At 37.7% G+C, this 20,819-nt stretch overlaps 1 protein-coding gene across 7 annotated transcripts in view; it reads right to left on the reverse strand.

Moving 5' to 3' along the window:
* Nucleotides 1-19,568, reverse strand: part of LOC106787890 (basement membrane-specific heparan sulfate proteoglycan core protein-like) — a 152,820-nt gene extending 133,252 nt beyond the window's left edge. For 2 of the 7 annotated variants that reach the window (XM_014750640.1, XM_014750632.1), the window contains exons 1-2: nucleotides 18,167-19,568; nucleotides 6,053-6,180 (exon numbers count right to left, since the gene is read on the reverse strand). In XM_014750640.1, coding sequence (XP_014606126.1) covers nucleotides 6,053-6,155 — 103 coding nt within the window. In that variant the 5' untranslated portion in view covers nucleotides 6,156-6,180; nucleotides 18,167-19,568. The remainder of the gene's footprint in view (nucleotides 1-6,052; nucleotides 6,181-18,166) is intronic. The other 5 variants (XM_014750635.1, XM_014750634.1, XM_014750633.1 and 2 more) reach the window with 5 other exon arrangements.
* Nucleotides 19,569-20,819: the final 1,251 nt, after the last annotated feature.

Raw genomic sequence — 20,819 nt, forward strand, 5'->3', positions numbered from 1 at the left:
GACAATTGGTTCGTAGTACAATTGTAACCGTTCGGTAAAGTAAATTTAATCTCTGCGTTATAAAAGTACAATTAACGTTGTAGAACCAGTCGTTTCACCGAGCTGGCACTATTCTTATTTTCCATCGTGGAATCGACTTTTTATAGAATGAGTGCAAGTGCAGTTGGTAGCAAAGCATTCGTTGTTACATTTTGTTCACGATTACTTTGAAAATTGTAACGGTAAGAAAAAAGTTTGAGTGTTTCGATTGACTCGAAATATCGCTATTGAATCAATGAAGCTATCGTTAAAATTACGTCTAATAATTTTCAAAAAAACATCTATATATATATATATATATATATATATATATATATATATATGTATATATTTATAATAAATTCTAATCAATTTCGAAATACTTTAAACAACGATTTCCAAATTATCGTAATACGGAAAACGAGACACTTTCACATATTTGTCATAAATTCATTAGTAGAAGTGGCTTTTAAATGCAGCATTTACCTAAATACAATACAACCTGCATTTGTATTAAATCCTATAATACTGTATATCCTATCTATATATCTAATATATAGTACTATAATCTATAATATAGTAAGTGATCTAGTAATATATTATATTATCTATAATCTAGTACTAGATAGTACTATATCTATATTGTATTAGATATAGTATTGCACTAGATATATATATATACAGTATTGAAATAACAACGAAGAGTGCAGTTGGCAGTCAACCACGAGTAATTTAGTGTCTATCGAATTGACGGAGTAAGTGAAACCCATTCGACGAGACGAATCCTTGAGGACGATGATATTCGTATTCTCCTCCTTTTTCCCTTCCCTTTCTTGTTCATCCGTATCCTTCTTCTGTCCCATTTCTCCTTGCTTGGAGGAGTTATCGTGCAAGAAGAGTTGTACTTTTTCGTCGATAATCCTCAACCCACGAACGCTTGTACTCTCGTAGCAGACTGAGACCATCTATCCGCATGTCTGTAAGCTGGTTTACTATTCATTGGAACTGCATCCCCAATGCGGATAAACGGCGCATTGTTTATGCATTAGCTCGCACCCTCTACTACACCCCATTCAGCCCTTCGATCTAGCCATACGCGATCGATCTTAACTTCTTCTCACATTTTCGTGCACAAAGATTTCCGGATCACACTTTCGACTAAAGTACGTTTTCTTTTATTTTTCTTTTGGCTTTTCTATCATTTCCAAAATGAAATTCTCTTTATCGATTAAAAAGATTACTAAAAAAGAAAGGGGAAAGTAAGTGAACATTTTATTTCTTTCTTTCTTTCTTTCTTTTTTTCTTTCTTTCTTTCATAGACCAAACGAAACACTCGTCGATATTATCGACTATCGTTTTGAAAAAGAGAGGGAAATAATATTAAAAGAAAAATATACTAAAGTTTGTTTTCTCTGGATTTAAGATAAGTGGTTTTTAATAATAGTTTCGAGAGAGAAGGTCTCGGTTGAAAGAAAATGTGTGAAATAATGGAAATAGAAGATAGCAAATTCGATCTTACTATATTATGATAGGTCCATTCGAAAGAATGGAATACGATCTTGTATTTTTGATTTAACTTATCCCGGTTTTCTTCTACCTTAGAATTACGAATCTAAAACAAAGAGTATTTTAAACAAAACAATAATTACGACGGAACAATCAACTACGGGGTTTCGATCCAAAAGAAAAAGCATTTATCGTACGGTTGATTGCGTTGCATAGTAATCTTAGTTTTGATTATGTTATCTCGAGATTAGTGCGGGGGTCAATGTTTTACCTAAGTTGTCTTTACCCACGAAGAGTAGGAAGAGGAGGAGGATGAGGAACTCAGGATTAGAATGGTTGCTTCATCAATTGCATACTCTGCTCATAGAAACTCGAGATGGAACAAAAAAGTGAACGAAAAATCAATGTTCTTTCGAAGAAATAATAATAATAATAATCAATCCGAACGTATTGTCATCAGTGAAATTTGATAAGATTTGATTATTTTCTTTTCCTTGCTCAAATAACAAATATAATTATTTATTGAAACGGCAAAAAAGTATAAAAGAAATAATATAAGTAAATTCTTAACGACAGGGAAGTGGGGAAAAGATTGGGAACGCGTTAGACTTTCTTTCCTGCATTAAGTGCAGTTAGTTCTCGTTCGGTCGAACGTCGGATGGTGATTCGAAGTATCTCAAGGAAAGACTCATTTGCAGCACCTGCTACTACGGACTGCTGAGTCAAGTGCGCATAGAAATTGAATACCGTCTGGATCCTCTCTCTCTCTCTCTCTTTCTCTTTCTCCGATCGGCAAACGGAGGGAGATTTGCCTCGAACTTCGTTAAAAATAATGCTCCTACGCTCTAGTTGCCATTCTCGAGCGTTTCGCTCCGATAAATTTTTCTATTTAAATCGTACTCAACGTAGCTCGTCCGAGTCGCATCAAAATTTCGTTACGAGTTATCTATATATATATATTTTTTTATATTCAAGTATATAAGATAACTTTCGCGAATACCGATAAACGAAACTAATAGGTATCTATAAATAAATAAATAAGTACACAGCAAACGTCGGTTTATTTGCTATCGAAGTACCCGTAAACCGTGTCACTTGTAAATGGTTGAAATGTTTCGAATATATTGAATCATCGTGGTCTCTCAATAATAATTTCCTATTTTTACGAAGAGAAAACTGAATAATGATAGTAACGAACAATGTACTTATCAAACGTTGTCAATTCGTTGGAATCAGATTAATTGAAACAAAAAAATGCACGATCTCGTAATGAGATTGAACGTGTTACCCACGTTTAATGTAGGAACACTTTTATAAAGCTAATGTCTTAATACGATAATTGTAATAACACGGGGCTGAAAATAATTCGCATAATTTTTACGATTCATAGGAAATTTAACGAAACGTTATATTTAGCCGAATGGTTTCAAGATCGTAAGAAAAAAAAAAAGAAAAACCTTACCTACTTTTTCTTTCGTAATATTTCGAAATAGTAGGCGAGAAGAGGAGATTGGTCCGACCGGACGGACACATGTCTACGAGACAAGAAATTCTACGTACATATATTAAGCTGGAAATGACGTAGAAACGTGTTCAGCATGCTAGAGACATCGGTCACATAGCATGGTACATATCACACGCGTACGTAAAGCGCATGCGAACACGCGCATCCTTCTCCACCACCACCACCACCACTACCACTACCAACACCACCACCTATTCCGGGGTACGACGACCTTCCGACACGAGTGATAGGGATGTCCTACGAATGAATCGGTATAACACCTTATGCTGGATGATTCATTACGAAACGACAACCGTCGTCGTCCTTGTCAAGCTACAGGCATAACTTCTACCCCCCGTCCCAGCCACCTTCGGCCCCTTCGCCCCCTTCGCCCATAAACTTTCCTCGATTTAACCACGAATATCGACGTTTACGTCGATTCCTATCTCTAAAGGGATACGAGCAAAATTATCGTCACCAAGTTAGAAATCTAAAGTCATCGACTACTCGGTTTCGGTACGAAACGAAGGAACGGCGTCCCTTTCCCTTTTCTTAGGGAAAACACATAATTGAAATTCACGGTTCGCTATAGGACGGATTAATTACGTCATGCTATGAATTAAGACGAGAACACCGGTGGGGAAGGATGTCGATAAAATCGAATAATAGGGAAGGATTTCGTTTCATTAACGATCAATCGGATTTCGGGGAGGGTGGAGGAGAGGGGAAATTTGCACAATATGGTAATAATATAATCTACGCGAATAACATTTAATAATTCATTAAAGCGTCAGAGAATTCGTTGTATTATTTCATATATAAAACAACGTATGCTTCTAAATAAATTTGATTTATCGTGTCGCGTTGGATAAAAATAGATTAATTTCAATATAATCGATCTAATACGAAACTCTTTGGGTTGTAATTTTATAACATTTCTTTTTGATTTTTCCCTCAAAGAAAATTCGACGAAATACAGAGGTATAAAAATACACGTGGAAATATGATAACGAAAGGAAAGAAGGTAAAAACGTTGAAGGGTGGGTGGGGGAGACGGTAGGGGAGAATCGTTTGCCGTGTATAATAAAGTCTAAATGAGAAATGCGAAAAATCTCGAATGCGGATATTAAATTCAGCGAATCGTCAAAGCCAAAGGACAGACGTCAAGCCGACAATAGATGTGATTACGTAGACACTATACATAGATAGATAGTACTCGTCATTTCTCTTGACACGCGTTTCATTCGCTTACCAGTACCATATCATTCGATATCTGGTTCACTCATTTCGCTTTCTCTCTCTCTCTCTCTCTCGTTATCGAACGAATGGGTGTTTCATTAGCACTCTTCTCCAAACGGCATACTAATTACGAGGATAGACGTAATAATTATATAGAGGATATCTGTCGTCGCGTGTCTACACTCGGCATTTCGGTGATGTTATTATTATTCGTTTGCCATCGAACGAGAATAGAAAAAAAAAAAAAGAAAAAAATTGTTCGAAACGAAATTAAATTGGAGGAAGAACAAATTTTTACGTACGAAACGACCATTTGTTTTTTCGTTTTTTCCTTCTCTTTTGCTTACTTTTTTTTTTCTTTTTACCCCCTACCCGTCCCCATGCCATCCGTTTAAACACGACTTACACTGAGCAATTTTTCATACCCGTTAGAATTATCTACGAAACTATCATTGAGATATGAAAATTTTTGTATAAACAAAAACATATTCGTTTAATTCGTTTAAAACAATTAGCTTGATTATTTTGACAATTTTACACATAGATATATATATAACTTATAGAAAATATTATTTCTTTTTCTTCTTTTTATTCTTCTATAGGGATTAAAAAGACAACATTCTTCTCCTATCTTCTTTCATTTTATCCTTAGATTACATTTTTTCCCTGATTCCTTTTTTTTCTTACTTTTTTTTCTTTAGGCATCACTAGCCGTTCTTCTTTTCTTAATCTTTTTATCTTCCTCGACTCCTTTCTTTTCACATCATCTTCTTTTTTTTATTCTTCTTCTTCTTCTTCTTCTTCTTAAGTTTACCTTCGAAGACGCGTTGACAACGAAACCGACGACCCTCTTCAAAGTCTCGAAATATAGAGAATAAGAAAGAGAGAGAGAGAGAGAAAGAGAAGCCTCGAACGTGCAACTTTTTAAAAAAGCATTACGATATAATCTGCGTTCTTCTTTCTCAGCGGTCTACCCCTTCTTTTTATTATTTTATTTTTTTTTTTACGACGATATCTCTCTAACGCGACCAGTTACACCGGGGCTGTTGGTTTACAGTACACCGTTAAACTTGCGTGAGACTTGGTCGTAAAAATAAAAAGAACTTTTTCTTGAAGCTTTATGTTTCGTAAAAGGGGATACGTCGTTCGGTGGGAAGGAATAGGGTGGCGGGGGGGGGGGGGAGGGATGCTATTGCTCGCAGCCGTTGCTCACTCGACTCGATCTAACGACGTCGATTTCTATTTTTATTCTATTTTAATTCTTTTGAAAAAAAAAAGTCAAATAAAGAGACTATATTATCTTAGAGGACGCATAATGCTTAACAAAAAAATTCCTTCGCGATTTTATATTATTATTTTAATTTATTTTCGAGATTAAACGAAAAGAAAAGAAAAGAAAAGAAAAGAAATGAAATGTAATGAAAAATGCACGGCCGACCTTTTTTTTATTTTCTTTCAGAAATTCGCTTAAACGAGTAACGGAGAAAACAGCATCGTTGGTTGGTTGGTCGGTCGGCTGTCATTAAGTCAGAATCGAGTGGCAGGCATGACAGAGCGTTTATGCTTATCGTTGTCTGGCACGACAAGCTGGGATACTCGATACACAGCAGCATAAGCAAACTGCTAATAATTCCAGGACTCCACTAGCTAATAATCAATAATTTTCCGTTTTGTCTTTTAAATTTTATATAACTGAGAAGATGGTCTAGGTTAATTAAAAATCTATAAAATATATTATAAAAGTGAACAAGAGAAAAAAAAAAAAAAGTAATAAACAATTATTACCAATACTTTTGATGAGCGGTGAGGCCGATGGTTGAGCTTGCAGGAGATGAGTACCCCCGAGAAGTGTAAGTACGATGCGATAATACTTCATAGTGATCGTCATCCTGTGTCATTTATTCCATGGAAATCTGAAAAAAAAGAAATATTTTTTACAAATAACGGTAAATAAATCTTTAACACAAAATAATACTAATTATTATAACTTATGTCGAAATAATATAAGATTTTTATTATTAAATCCAACAAACACAGAAGATTTTGGAAAGTACACAAATAATATATCCTTAGATTTGCAAAATGCAACTAGTCGTGGTAGCACAGCTCATAAACGTGATCTTGCTTTAGAACACCGACTACGGAAACCCTAAACGAACACGATATCAGCAACGCCCTTATCAGAATAGTATTATCTCGTTCATTCGTCGAATCCGTATTCGAATCTTACGAGCGCATTGTGTGCTTGTTCGAAGAACATATTCAACGGAAACGTTGAGAAAGCCGTATCTAAAGGGAGACTACGAAAACTGCATCGAACTGAGAGCTTCTCATCGAAGAGTCACAAAAAATAGGGGGCTCTTCGATTGTCGTTCTATTATCTTAAGGTATATCTACCTATGAGCATCTTTACACATGCATCTTCTTTTTCTTTCTATCATTTTTTCTCTCTCTCTCTCTCTTTATTCCTCAACCCCATTTAGACTCTTTTATACGATTTCTTTTTCTCCTCTCTTTCTCAGCCATTTAGTATCTTTTTTACGATTTTCTCACATCCCTTTTCTCTTTCTCTCTTTCTCTATTTCTCTTTCTCTTTCTCTTTCTCTTTCTCTATCTCTATCTCTCCCTTTCGTGTAACTATCTTTACTTCTAGCCGCGATAAGCTCCGGCACGGGAAAGAAACGACATCGAGTTTTTCGCACGAGCAAATCTATTTTAAATTTTCCCTCTTCTATATATATATATATCTTCTCTTCGCTAACGTTACGACGTAGGTATTCTCTCATTTTCTTTTACCATTTTCCTTGTGTTTGCACCGTTAGAAACACGATTCTCGTTTTCGCCTAAACGTTGGCCGCCCAACGTAGCATATTAATTTTCGATAAATCAACCCGAGCCTTTTACCTTATCCGACAGGTAACCGAAGACATCGGGATTCCGTGAAACGTTGACTAGTTACTTACAAGTTGAAGGCTTTCTCGACGTTTCCGTACGAAACACCATGTCGTTTCCTTCTCCCTATTTGTTTCATGCAAATACGTATCGTTTAACTGTTCCGTTCGTACCAGAACGCAAAACTTAGGTAGCTTTCGTTTTAGCATTTACCGTGGTGTCCGTAATCTGTAAGAATATTCCTCTTGATTTTCTGGCTCACTCCATTTCTATTTCTCTCTTGTTCTTTCACTTCGATGCAAATTAACATCCATTACGTAAACGTTACCGTATATCATACCACAAACGAGAACTTCTCTACAGTTCGGTTTCTACGTTCTCGTCGTTAACTCGATTGTAACGAAATATCGACTTCCGTCGACGGAATCGGTAAATCGATTTCATCGGAGAGCATTTTAAGCCAAGAGAGAGAGAGAGAGAGAGAGAGAATGAGAGAGGCCAGTACTCGCTAACTAGACTCGCTTCATTGTAATCACCGACGACGCACGAGTTTGCTTTATCGTGATTAATATCACCGTCACCGGCAAGGTAATCCGCCCGCCTATATACCTGATTAACATAGCTACAATCGTGATTCCACGGGTCATAAATTTCTAAGCATGGCGTAGCGATCGAATTGACAGTAGCCCTCTGCGTTACCTTCATTCAAACTTGCCCGGTAAATGCAAACTGTGCATGTTCACAGTGGTGGCACGCTTACGTATAAACATTATCATAACTACACGGTTATCCGGAGTAGAAGGTTAGACTCAATTTAGGTTTGCGAAGTCGTTACTAAGCCCTTTCCTGCTCGTACAATTTCAGATAGATAGTACTAACACTAACCGCGAACTTTGGGTCTTCGTATCAAGGCGTGAACATCAACTTGTAGCGAGAGAAGAGTAAGGATAGAGGTAGATAGATAGATAGAAAGAGAGAGAGAGAGAGAGAGAGAGAGAGAGAGAGAGAGAGAGAGAGAGAGAGGTAGGTTAAAGGAGGGAATTGTTCTCTTCCTAGAAGCAAGTTGACTACGAGACTACTTGCGTTTCCTTCGATCTGCTACCGGAACGCAAGTTCATCTGGAGTGTGCATACGACCGTTTCTAATGAACACTTATTACTCCTACGCATACTACTCTTGTTCCATTTGCAATTAAACGAATACTTCGAAGTTGGAGGAAAATAAACGATTGAATGATAATGATACGAATGAATGCGCAGTATTCCTTACGGATGAGTAAATCTTTCAAAAGAATCGTAAAATCGAATGATCGGTGAATACCGAGCTGAACTGCATATTATTCTGAAAAAAAAAAAAAAACAAGAAAAGAAAAGAAAAGAAATAAAAAAAGAAAACATATCGATCGAATTCAATCGTTGGATTCACTCAGTCTGATAGTCTTTTTCTCTCTCGTCGTACAAATAAATAATAGTCTCTGACTGCTTCTTTCCAGAATTCTTCTCAACATTTACATATATGAGAGTACACAACTGTACGCGTATATCTATCGCTATGTACGCGAAGGGGAAAAAAAAGTACGAGGCCGTAGAAATAAAACACGGACAAAAACATAATGCTAGGTCTGCGAGAGAAACTAACGTATACTCGGCAGCAGCAGACATAGGCATAAACGTAGAAAATATGTACGTACGATGCGAGCAACCCCTACCCTACCCCAACCCCATCCACCCACTGCACGTGTGCACGCGCCGTGTGCCACTAGAAAATCGAGCAACCGTGAATGGGAATGACTGGGTTCTTTGAGGCATACATTTTTGTAAAATATTCATGTACACCGACGGTGGCTGCGACTCCTCTGCTGCTGCTGTTGCTGCTAGAGGTTAGGAGAGGGTTGGAGGAAATAGTAGAGAGAGAGAGAGAGAGAGAGAGAGAGAAAGAGACAGACAATGAGACAGAGATAGAAATAGCACATACGTATAAACGAGACAGAAACCGTAACCACCCTTGTATTACCGCCTTTCAGGTACCGAGCAGCAAAAGTCAGAATTCGTTTTGGAACAAGGATCGAGACTACTACTAGTAGCAGACGTCTCTTTTCTTATGTAACAGTCACGTTAAATTTCGTTGCTCTTAGTGGTATATATGTATATTGGATCATTCGCTCGTTCGCAGCAATGCTCACAACACTGGAACGGCGAAACTATGGGAACGAATGACTTTTCGTTTTCTCTCTCTCTCTCTCTCTCTCTCTCTCTCTCTCTTTCTCTCTCGGTTTCTTCCTTGGATTGATTGAATGGAAGATTGTGAATGAAAGGAGAAATTTCTCTGTACTTCGTATAAGTAACGAATAAACGTGAATAAGAAATTGATTTTTACGTTTAACCCAGGTAACGCGTTTATCGAATCCGTTTCGTTTCTCATTCGATTTTATTTGAAATATAAAAAAAACTGACGTAAGGTCTTTTCCCTATTTTTGTTTGTTTTTAAGGAGATGGCTTTAAGGGAAATGAAATGATCAAACACGTTGAAGGGAGAAAAAGAGTAAAATAATAAGAGAAGAAATAAGAAGAAATAAGAAGAAGAAAAGTCGGACAGTATGTCGCAGCGTATACAAAGCCCATTCCGCAGTTGCATCCCGCAGCTGCAATCAGCGTGTCATTCCGGTACTGTGAAATTATACCGTCCACTTTGTTTGCTTTCTCGCTTTATGCTTGCTACGTAAAATGCTCCGGGTACATGCGCTCCCGGTATTCCTACCAATGAGAAAGTGAGAGAGGTTGTGTGAGAGAATGAGAGAGAGAGAGAGAGTAGTATGTGCGTGCTTGCTTGCTTGCTGAAGAGCAAACACGAGCCGCGAAAGGGTGGTGCTGCTGCTGCTGCACTGGCCGAAAACCAACACACTGGCTCCTGCGTATTCCGCACAGTTACGCCATGCAACCGGGTCCATTTGTTACAAGCAGCTTGTCCACCACCTTACACGATTACACCCGCGAACCTGGTGGATGTACGTTTACTCGAAAACAATGTAAACTTCTACTCGACTTCGATATTCGATCGGCAAACTATTGAAAATAAAAACTAGAAATGCATTATCACGCACACACACACACACACACACAATACCGGTTGGAAATTTATTATTATATACAACGATTTTTATTCTCCCCTCTCTTGCTTTTTTTCTGTTCTCTTTGCGTATCTTTTTTTTTCCACGGTAGAATGTCATTTTCAAACTTACTAACGAATATCTTTTACAATTTTTCAACGTTCTCTCATTATTTATCGTATTCGTAAGAAATTTTCTTTGTAAAATTGCTTTCATAATTATTTCGTTGCTTTAAATTAAAATATATCATTCCTTTTTATCTCATTTCCCCCCCCCCACCCCACAGCTACTATAAAATATTAAATAGATTTCATGTAGAATATATTTTCAAGTCTGTTTTATAGAATATTTCAAGGCCGGAGGAAGAAGTTCTAAACTTTTAACGTGATTTCTTACGTTCTCAAGTATTATATCGTCCATAATATAAGCAAATGTAAAGCATTTCCTCTTCTTATATTTCTTTTTTTCTTTTTGTGGAACTCGCGACAGCCATAACTCCGTCGGATATATGAGCTTTATTATATCACGGTATGTATATCACTTCTCTCTCTTCACGCGATACGCGATCAGTGCGGCACTTTTACCGTCTACGTGATGTACGACATATCTCATTAATCTGCGACTTCGTTCTGTCCATTTTATTTGTCTTTTCTTTTTTTGTAAATGAATGAAAAAACAAAAAGAAACACGAAAAAACAAAAATAAATATAATGATACCGAAAAACTCACCACACTAATATCATTCCAAATGGTACGAATTTGCATTAGTATCCAAATTTTCGCGTCTCACGTCATAAATTGAGGATAATTAATTGTTACTTTTGAACATATACGACAGTATAAAAATTTGTTCTAATTATATTGCTCAAACAACGTTTAATTTGAACAGCTTGTAGATAAGCATAACGTATGAATTTATATCTACCACTATTACCGATTATTATTCATTTATGCGTAGGAAAATGTATAGTCGTTCGTGATAAAGTAGAGTAAATATTAATCGAAGATAAAATAAATCTAGAGGGGGAAGGGAAAAAATATAAGAAATAAATGTGTCGAAAGATTCGTGTTAAGAATTAATCCCCCTTAAATCTTATATAAAACAAGATATATTTTTAAAAATGATTTAAATGAATACAAAAATATATTACGGATATTACTCGAAGTAATATGAATGTACAATTGAAATAGGATAGATCGAAGTTTCCTGGTTAAATCTTGCACCATTTTACAATTTCATCCTGATTTGCTAGATCACTGCTTAATTAAGTACGAATTCGTTAATTGAACTATTAGCTGATCGTGATAATGAGTTACATTAAAACGATTAATATAGGTGATAGAAATGTTAAGGTTATCATTGACACTAGATGTGTTCACAAACTAGGACTGTTTAGTTAGCAGAACATTGGTCGTTGTTCGGTGCATTACGCCATTGTAAAGTGCTGACGTTCATGGGAATATTCCTCCAAAGAGACTTCTATGAATGCCACGTCTAGTCTGACTCGACGGACCACTTTTCTAAGGTATATTTTAGTTTCAGCTTTAGTTTCCTCTGTGACTGTTTCGTACTCTAGTTAAAAACGTGGAAAAACAAAAAGTAGCACAAGTGCATGCTTCTTTCGAGGTGGTTGACCTGCAATGGTCAACACTTTAACAATTCTTTTTACGGAAAACACAATACGTAACTATTGATAATGCTGATATTAAACATCGAATAATTATACGTATTTGATCGAGTAGAAGATTTCGTTACGCTCGTATCGCGTTCTCATCGTGTTTCTCGTTATGATTATTAATTAATTAATTACAATTTATTTTCATTTAAATTAAGAAAACAATATATATGTATAGGTATATACGCGTATATTATATCTCACGTATAAAAATCTCGAATTATCGTAAATTTCCAAATATACTTGTTTACCCTGGTAATGTATATTACTCTACGCTGTGTTATCGCTCGTCGAAGAGTGAAAAACAAAATGAAGAAAAAGAAGATAGAGAGAGAGAAAAAAATAATAAAAGAAGCAAAGGGGTGATGGATGAAAAAAGAATGGAGGGATAAAAACAGGTTGCGAGAACGCGGCGCATTTGTAAACCTCTAACGAGCCGTGTGCAAATAAAAGGGGATAAAACGGCCTCTTCCGTGGAAGGTACGTGTCATGTTCTTGAAATTCATATGCACTTTTCACTCCATGTACCCTGTATTTATGCACACGTATCACGATAAAACGGAAGTACGCGAATCGTCGGAATAATCTACGTACAAAGTGAAAACCGTATGGGTATGAGATCGAACAATTATTTTATCTTGAAAGAAGAAGAAGAAGGAAAAGGTTTTCTCGAATCAAAGTTATACGAAGAACATTCGCGAACGAATGACAATTATTTTCAATCTTTGAATATTCATGTATATGAACAAATTTGATACGATCGTGTTCGGTCGATACTTTCGCGGAAGAAGGAATACGAAACGATAGAACGATGACTACGCGTTCCATCGTACGAAATATATTTTATCAATGAAAACGTCAAAAGAATGGAAAAAGGCTTTCTCCTTTTTTTTCCCGACAGCTATCCTCTCCTACAGTGACTCGCTCGGACTTTTTGTTCGATGAGCTATTCAACACAATTTCACGAACATTTTTACGAAGCAAAGTATTCCCGTCCGTTTCTATCCACAAAAGAATGTGTATCTCTTTACCACTCTCTCTCTCTCTCTCTCTCTCGTCTTCCATTTACTCGAGGAGGAGGGTAAAAAAGGAAAAGGAAAAAAGGGGGAAAAAAATAAAGAATAAGGTGGGAAAAGGAAGAGCTTTATACCGACGCTTTCAAATGAGATCTTTACACGCGCGACAAATTCAAGAATACGGTCGGGGGGGGGAAGGGGGGAGGTATAATACCCCGCACAACAGTACTTTTCCGTCATAACGCGAAACGCGTAATGTGTGTTGGATGTAATACACATAACGTTCCGCAATTGAACGATGTTTCACGCGTGAAAGCTTACTACCTTGGAGATGAACGAGCACGAGCACTAGCACGAGAAAGAGAGAGAGAGAGAGAGAGAGAGAGCTCGTAGTAATTTCGGACGCGTGAAACCCGTCATTTCTCTCGTCATCCTTCATTAATCCGTAAGCCTCGCGGATACGAGTTGCATATTGCATTGAGGTAACACCCATTGGTGGTGTATGGCTATAGATTAATCCCTCTTGAAAGTGGAAGACCCTGCATGTGTATACACATGTATGTGAGTATGTGTATGTTTGTATGTGAGGTAGAGATACGAGATGAAAGAGGAACCGAGGACAATGTCACGCGCAGAATTTCGACGGATGACGAACCGCTTTGGTTCCCCATCCACAACACCTACTCTAAAATATATATATATATATATATATATATATAGGATGATCCTTCCCATTGATCATGGACGGCGTTCACTTAGGAGAGTTCGAATCATCGTCTTTGCACGGGTGCAGCCATTGTATTGTATGTCGTCGTCCTTGCATACGAACTCGTGCTACTCATCTCTCTGTCTCTGTCTCTGTCTCTCTCTCTCTCTCTCTCTCTCTCTCTCTCTCTCTCTCTCTCTCTTCCCCTTTAATGGGTTACGCTCGAACCCGAGATACTCCGGCTGCATGACAAATGCGCTAATCGGCCTTCGATGCGAAACGTGTAGAATCGTTGTGCCTGTTCCGAAACCGTGAGTGATTAGTTTAATCCCGCGTGCCCGTACTCTGCCGCCGTATCTCGTTAAATATCGAACGATAAAAGATATTATATATTCTAACCGTGCGATCCACCTCCTCCTCCTCTCCACCAACCCCCTTTCGACAGCGCGTTCGTCAACGCGTTCGTCCAAACCCGACACGTTGCACTTTCCATTCTTCGTGAGAATACGTTCAATGAAAGAGATACAGATACCCTTTACTTTCTTGTACAATTTTTCTTTTCTTTTCTTTTCTTTCGTCCTTTTCTTTTCTTTTTCTTTTCCTTTCTTTTCTTTTCTTTTTTATTACAACCACGAATTTATCCAATACAACCAATTGAAATTGAAATTCTCCGAGATTGCACGAGGAAGTAATCGATTTCAATAATATCTCTCGTATTTTGATATTCCGACATATACCAAAAGTTATGGTCGATTCCTCCGCATCGTTTCGTCGTTAAATCGATGACGAACCGATAAGATTATTTCGTATGGTACAGTAACGTCGAGGATCGTAAAATCGCTAACCGATACTAGAGCTAGAACGGTTTCATCTCTTTCTCTCTCTCTCTCTCTCTCTCTTTTATTTTTCTTTACATGCAGTTATCTTTTTTATTTTTCGTTCATTATTTTGACAAATAAAATAATAAATGAGCTACAATAGATATGGGTAATATTAAATCCATTAAAAATTATCTTACCTAGGTATACGAGTATACGTGTACGTATGTATAATACATACCTAGGTTGATTTAAGCTTGCTCGGTTAGTGAATAAACTCGACGAATATTTCCCTTAAGTATCGTCCTCCCTAATTTACTTGAAACAACGCACAATGTATGCATGTATGTATATACGTATGTATGTATGTAACTTTTTTATCGTTCGTAGAAATACAGGAAGGATGTTACTACCGTAAAAGAAGGTCAAAAATTACCGCAGAGAAAAGAAAGATGGTAACGGTCGTGAATTTTTCAATGGGAATTTTCCGTTGCGAAATGAGAATAAATATAATATACGTATACATGGATATATACTTGTAAGTATATATTATATATGCATATAAGTGAAAAGTGACGGATAGATGCAGTGTTTCGATACGAAAATGCAGAAAATGTTATTATATATGACAATAAGTGTATCCGACGTATCTTCATTCTTATTTCTCGTTACATTTTCCGAAGAAAATTGAACGATCTAACGTAATGTAGGATGGATGCTAGTAGCACGAAGTCGCCTACCCGTTACGATCCGCGAGTGATAAATATTCCCTTTCCGAAAAGATAGAAATCTCATTATTCGAAAGACGGACGATCGACGGTTCTTCTACCTACGGAGTAGCGCACTACGTCACACTGCTATCGTTATTATCGAGAGCCGTTCGAATACGATCGAAGAAATCCTACGTATATGTACGTGTATACTGACCTATTCCGAACACACACACAACACACAACTCGCTCATCCTTTCTACACACACGTACACACACTTAGATATTTCCTTTCTTCCTTTTGTTTTTCGTGCCATCTTTTCCCACCATCACCACCACCACCACCATCAGAACCATCGCCACCATCTCCCACGCGTTCTGTCCTCCATTCGCTTCTTCCATCAATCATCCGAGTTTTGCGCGAGATTCACCCATTATTCGATTCCCCTCTCCCACCGTCGACCTCTTCTTCTTCTTCTTCTTCTTCTCCGTTTCACCAATCGTAACCTACTACTACTATCACCTTCCCCCTTCAACCCTTCCTGCATCATCTTCTCGACGATCCTTCTTCTCGGCTCGGCTCGACTCGACTCGACTCGGCTCTTGTGAGATTCGAGTTCTATTATTCCAACGAGATCAATTCTTGTCCAAGAAAAACGACGTCGATACGGTTTACCGTCGGCCATATTACCCCGTTACACGTATACTTGCATACAATCAAATAGGAAAATATCATTTGTTATTTTACCATCATCGAGCATTTTAATTGATCTCGTTTCCATAAATTCTCTAATGGTTTTATTTTCCTTTACCTATATCCCTTTCGTTACAGAAATCCTAGCATGTGCTGCCATTAGTTTTTTTTTTGTTCCTTTTTTTTTTCTCTGTACAAACACGCGTTCATTACATTTCGTTACGTTCGATTCCGATCGAAAGCACAGGAATAATAACGTTAGTTTTCTTCTACCAAAAAAGTATAAAGTTTAAATACAAGTTTTGTTATATCGTTTAAAATAAAGGAACTCTCGTTATTGGTGATACCGAAAACGTAATGATTATTCGAAATAACTTGACTGTAATCGGTTTCCTACGGGTGAAACGTTGTTTTCCAGAGAGTGAATTAGAGAATCGTATTTATTTTAATGAGGTTTCACTTCTTTGATTCGTTTCTTTCTCATCTTCTTCTTCTTCTTCTTCTTCTTCTTTTACGGTCCGGATGAGGTGGTCTCTCGCGACGACGATGGTAGTGGTGGTGGTGAAAACAGATTAAAGGATTTTAAACTCTTTTTCCATTTATGACGGTCAACATTCTTTTATGACGAATCCATTAGGGTTGTGTCCGTGATAACGGGAATTGAATTTTTCCTCTAGCCCACGGGTGGTTACATTATTATCAACTCGACCCGTTTGTAAATTGAAATGAACTTTTCTAAAGCGAAATCGGGTGCTCTGGCCATTTAATTATTATGCATTAAGGGTGTACCGCCACCCCCGTCGATCGGTGGCTCCGCAACGGTATGGCACAGTACCGTACCGTACCGTACCGTCGGCGGTCCTTGAAGAAGCATCCGGAATTGTTTTTTTTTCGATGCTTCCCTCGTTCCTCGTATATAGTTGCTGCGCACCGTAGAAAATGAATTTACGCGACGTTGAAAGAAGATTCCCTCTCTAGGGGAAACTTATTCTAAAGGAGGTGAAAAGTCCTACTCGCTTTTTTTTCCTTTTTTTCTTCTTCTTCTTCTTCTTCTACTGAACGTTCATATAAAAGATCGCATTGGTTCCGCGTCAGAGACACGTGGCTACTTCAATCTATATTAATTTACATCCTAGGACACGGGATTGCTACAAAAATTAGACAGAGTCTCGATGGATTTCTAAATCACGTGGTCACAAATGAGAGAAATAGAACATGGTTGCAACTTCAATGGGATCATAAATATGTCTTGAAAATCGAAAGAAAAAGGGAAAGAAAGAGAGAGAGAGAGAGAGAGAGAGAAAGAGAGAGAGTGAGAGAGAGAATCGTCGTACATTCTACTTCGAGATTTTCTATCTGAGAAATGGATGGCGTTAGGACACGTGCAAGTAATGGATCACATTATGGCTATAATTCTATTTGATATTACATCGATATCCTAAGCTCGAAGTAAGACGAAGTGGGAAAGATCGTAGTGTATATTATTGAAAAATGGATTTTGATTTATAATTTATAAATAATATTGTTAAATTACCCAGTCTATATACTATAAAATGAAATAAACTTATTACTCGTAACATGAACAATACTTACTTCGAAAGAATAAAATGAAGTCTGACACACCTGTTAAACCAATCGAATTTCTATATAAAACAGAATTAAAGTTCCATTACACCTTAGAACTCAAAGCTCACTCTTTTTCTAACCGAACGACTCTCATAGGAGGTCTCCATACAAGGGATTCTTTTCGTCCGTTCGAAAATATACCTTTGGAGTGTTTGAACGAGCTCGAAACTTCGTTGGAATCCTTTGAAATTGAAAAGCCTTCTCGTGGCTTTCCCAAAAGATTACGTCGAGGAGTGAGAGAGAGAGAGTTGTGTTATAGATAGAAGAAAATCGATTTGTAAAACGAATCGAGCGATGGAAGACGACGAGACAAAGGTATAAGAAAAAAAAAAGGAAAGAAAAAAGAAATAGTAACAGATAAGTATAGAACGAAGAAAATAGTTGGAGAAAAGCGGCTTTACCTCGTTAGAGAGTGAGAGAGAAAGAGAGAGAGAGAGAGAGAGAGAGAACTGTTCCTCCGCGTTTTCTTCTTCCTTTTTTCTCTTCGAATTTTGTCGATTTCAGCAGGAAACACAAAAGAGGAAGAACCCGGGGAGGGGGGTATAATGAAAATGGTGCGAGAACGTTGTAACAATGAAAATGATGATGTTAAGAACACGACGTGTGGCACTTGATATGCAAAGAAAGATCCATTCACTTTTATCAAAGCACTGACCTTTAATTCACTAAACCCCCGGTTAAGCTTGCAAGAATACGAGCAGAGCTTCCGGTGAATCCTCCTTGAAATCGTTTCTTCTTACGAGCACATCCGTTCTTGTTGTTATTGTTGTTGTTGTTGTTGTTAGCTACTACCCACGTCGTAGTCACACGCATCCCCAACCTTCTGTAATTTGACTCCCTCAGAGATGATATTAACGTTGACAAATAACGCCACAGTTTTGATTTATTTTCTTATTTTGATCTTATCGCAATAAGTAATACACTGTTCACGCAAATGTTTCACGATCGATCGATCAATTGATTAACGCGACCGACACTGTTTTGATTATTTCAAATAGATAAAATCGATAGTATTAGTCCCGACACAATTGTAACACGAACTATTTTTCCCTTAAATGCTCGAACAATTATTTCGAATTATTCCCAAAATTGGAGAATAAAAGATAAGCGTATATGTATACACCGAAAAATCCACACAAATAAGTCCACTTACACTCTTCCCGTGAAGAAGTTGGGGGAAGGGGGGCAAGGAGAGAAAGAAAGAAAACGAATTCTTGTTAATTTCACGTAGCAACGCACTCGATAACACCAAACAATGAAACTGCTTTTTATTTGGGCAGAGGGGAGAGGGCAGGATGATATATAAGTATGGGACGGGGATTTAAAATAAATCGAACAAATTTTCAAGGGGATTTTTTCGTTGGTGGAACCAATCCGACGGTGGATCTGGATGAGACCAAGTCCCAGAATTTCATTGATAAAACGCTACGACAAGGAGTATAGCTGGAAGCAAAAGGAATAAGATGTATAGAGAATGTGAATAAAAATCTTAGGAAGAATATAGGGAATTTATCGACGAACAACCCACGTTCTCGTAACTTCTCGCGAATTTCGGCGCGAAGAAGAAACATCCGATCGTCCGATCCCGCGTCGTCCACGTCGATGATGATGATGATGATGATGATGATGATACTGATACTCCAACAACAACAACACTTTTCTTCCCATCGTCTTCGCGGGTTACATGATCGTATAAACGAAATATATATAATAATAATAATAATAATAATAAAAAAATAAAAAGGAAAAAAAAACAAAGTAAATAAATGACCGAGAGTAAATAAGTTCAAGAGTAACTAACTAACTATAATTTCTCTTCTTATTATCTTATCTGTTGCACTTAACACGCTTTTATCATCCAATACTATTTAGGAACACGTTGCGTTGTATTTCATATGGGTTAACTCTTTTCTTTCTTCCTCTTTGACCGTTCTTCTCTCTTATCGTAACACGCGCGTTTTATCCTCTTATCTGTTGTTCCTCTCTCTGCCCCCTCTCTCTCTCTCACCCTTTCTCTTTCTCGTGTTCGAGCTCGAGTTCGAGCTCTTTCTCTGTCTCTTTGCGAAAAGCGGAAGAAGAGAAAAGAGAGAAAGAAAGAAAGGAAGAAAGAAAGAAAGAAAGATGGAAGTAGTAGTAGTAGTAGTAATTATAGTAGTACTAGTAGTAGTGTGAATATTAAAAAAAAAAAATAGTGGGCAGAAGAGAAAAATAAAAAATCCCGGTGGGGTGGGGGGGGTGGAAAAAGGGATGAATTTAGACGAAAGAAAAAAAAGAGAAAACCGTTTCACGTTTCTCAGGTAGATATATATATACATATATATATATGTATATATCTATATATAACGGGGAAGAAAAAAAAGGGGGTAAAGAAATAGCCGTTTCCCGTAGTTAGTTGGACTGACGGATAAAGAGAGAGAGATTCGCGCGCGCGAAAGCACCGCAAGTGATGCTGCGATCGTACTGGAGCCTCCGGCAGGGCGCTGCCGTCGTGACGACTGAGAACCAAACCAAAATCATCCCTTGCCGCCGCCGCCGCCGCCGCCACCACCACCGCCGCTCACCCCTACGAGCCCACCCTTCCCGAGATGGTAGTGGTGGTGGTGGTAGTAGTGGCAAGGGTAGTAGAGAGGGTGGTCGAACGGCCAGTGATGTCGAGCGTCCTTGAGTTACCCTGCGCACAACTTATGGGTTGTCCCATAAGTTCTTTCCGTGCCACCCTATGTATAACTTCGAGTTGGTTATGTTTGTAGACATGCAAGTTTATCTATTGTTCATTTATGGCATCGATTTCAGTCGTCTCAAAGCTCTTTCAAAGTAAGGTTCATATATAACACAGTTAATCAAACTTTAACAACAATTGAAGTTGCATAGAAAGAAAGAAAGGAACTTATGGGACAAACTAATATTACCACCACCACCACCATTACCATCACTATATTTTATCTTTTATCGCATCGTCATCGGTATTCTTTTTTAATAAATGTGTTTTTGGTTTTGGTTTTGTTTATTTTTCCTACGATTCTACGAAGAATAATAATCACCTTATTCTTTCGGTAGATTTTTTCTCAAAGAGAAAACTGTTCGATACTTACTCCCCCTACGATGCTTGTTACCTCTTACAGAGAATATATAATAAAAACGAGATATACACACGACGAGGACTACGATGCTAGCTCGCGAAAAACGATGAATTTTCGATGCACCAACGGCGTTAACTTAAAATTCTCTTTACAGACGACACTTTACTACTACGTCACGTTCTATACGAAAGTTCGCGCTCAAAGCAAATATCCGAGGAGTCTAACGCT

Source organism: Polistes canadensis, unplaced genomic scaffold, assembly GCF_001313835.1.
Source record: "Polistes canadensis isolate GaletaPanama2010 unplaced genomic scaffold, ASM131383v1 scaffold_119, whole genome shotgun sequence".
In the NCBI taxonomy this organism is placed as follows: domain Eukaryota; kingdom Metazoa; phylum Arthropoda; class Insecta; order Hymenoptera; family Vespidae; genus Polistes; species Polistes canadensis.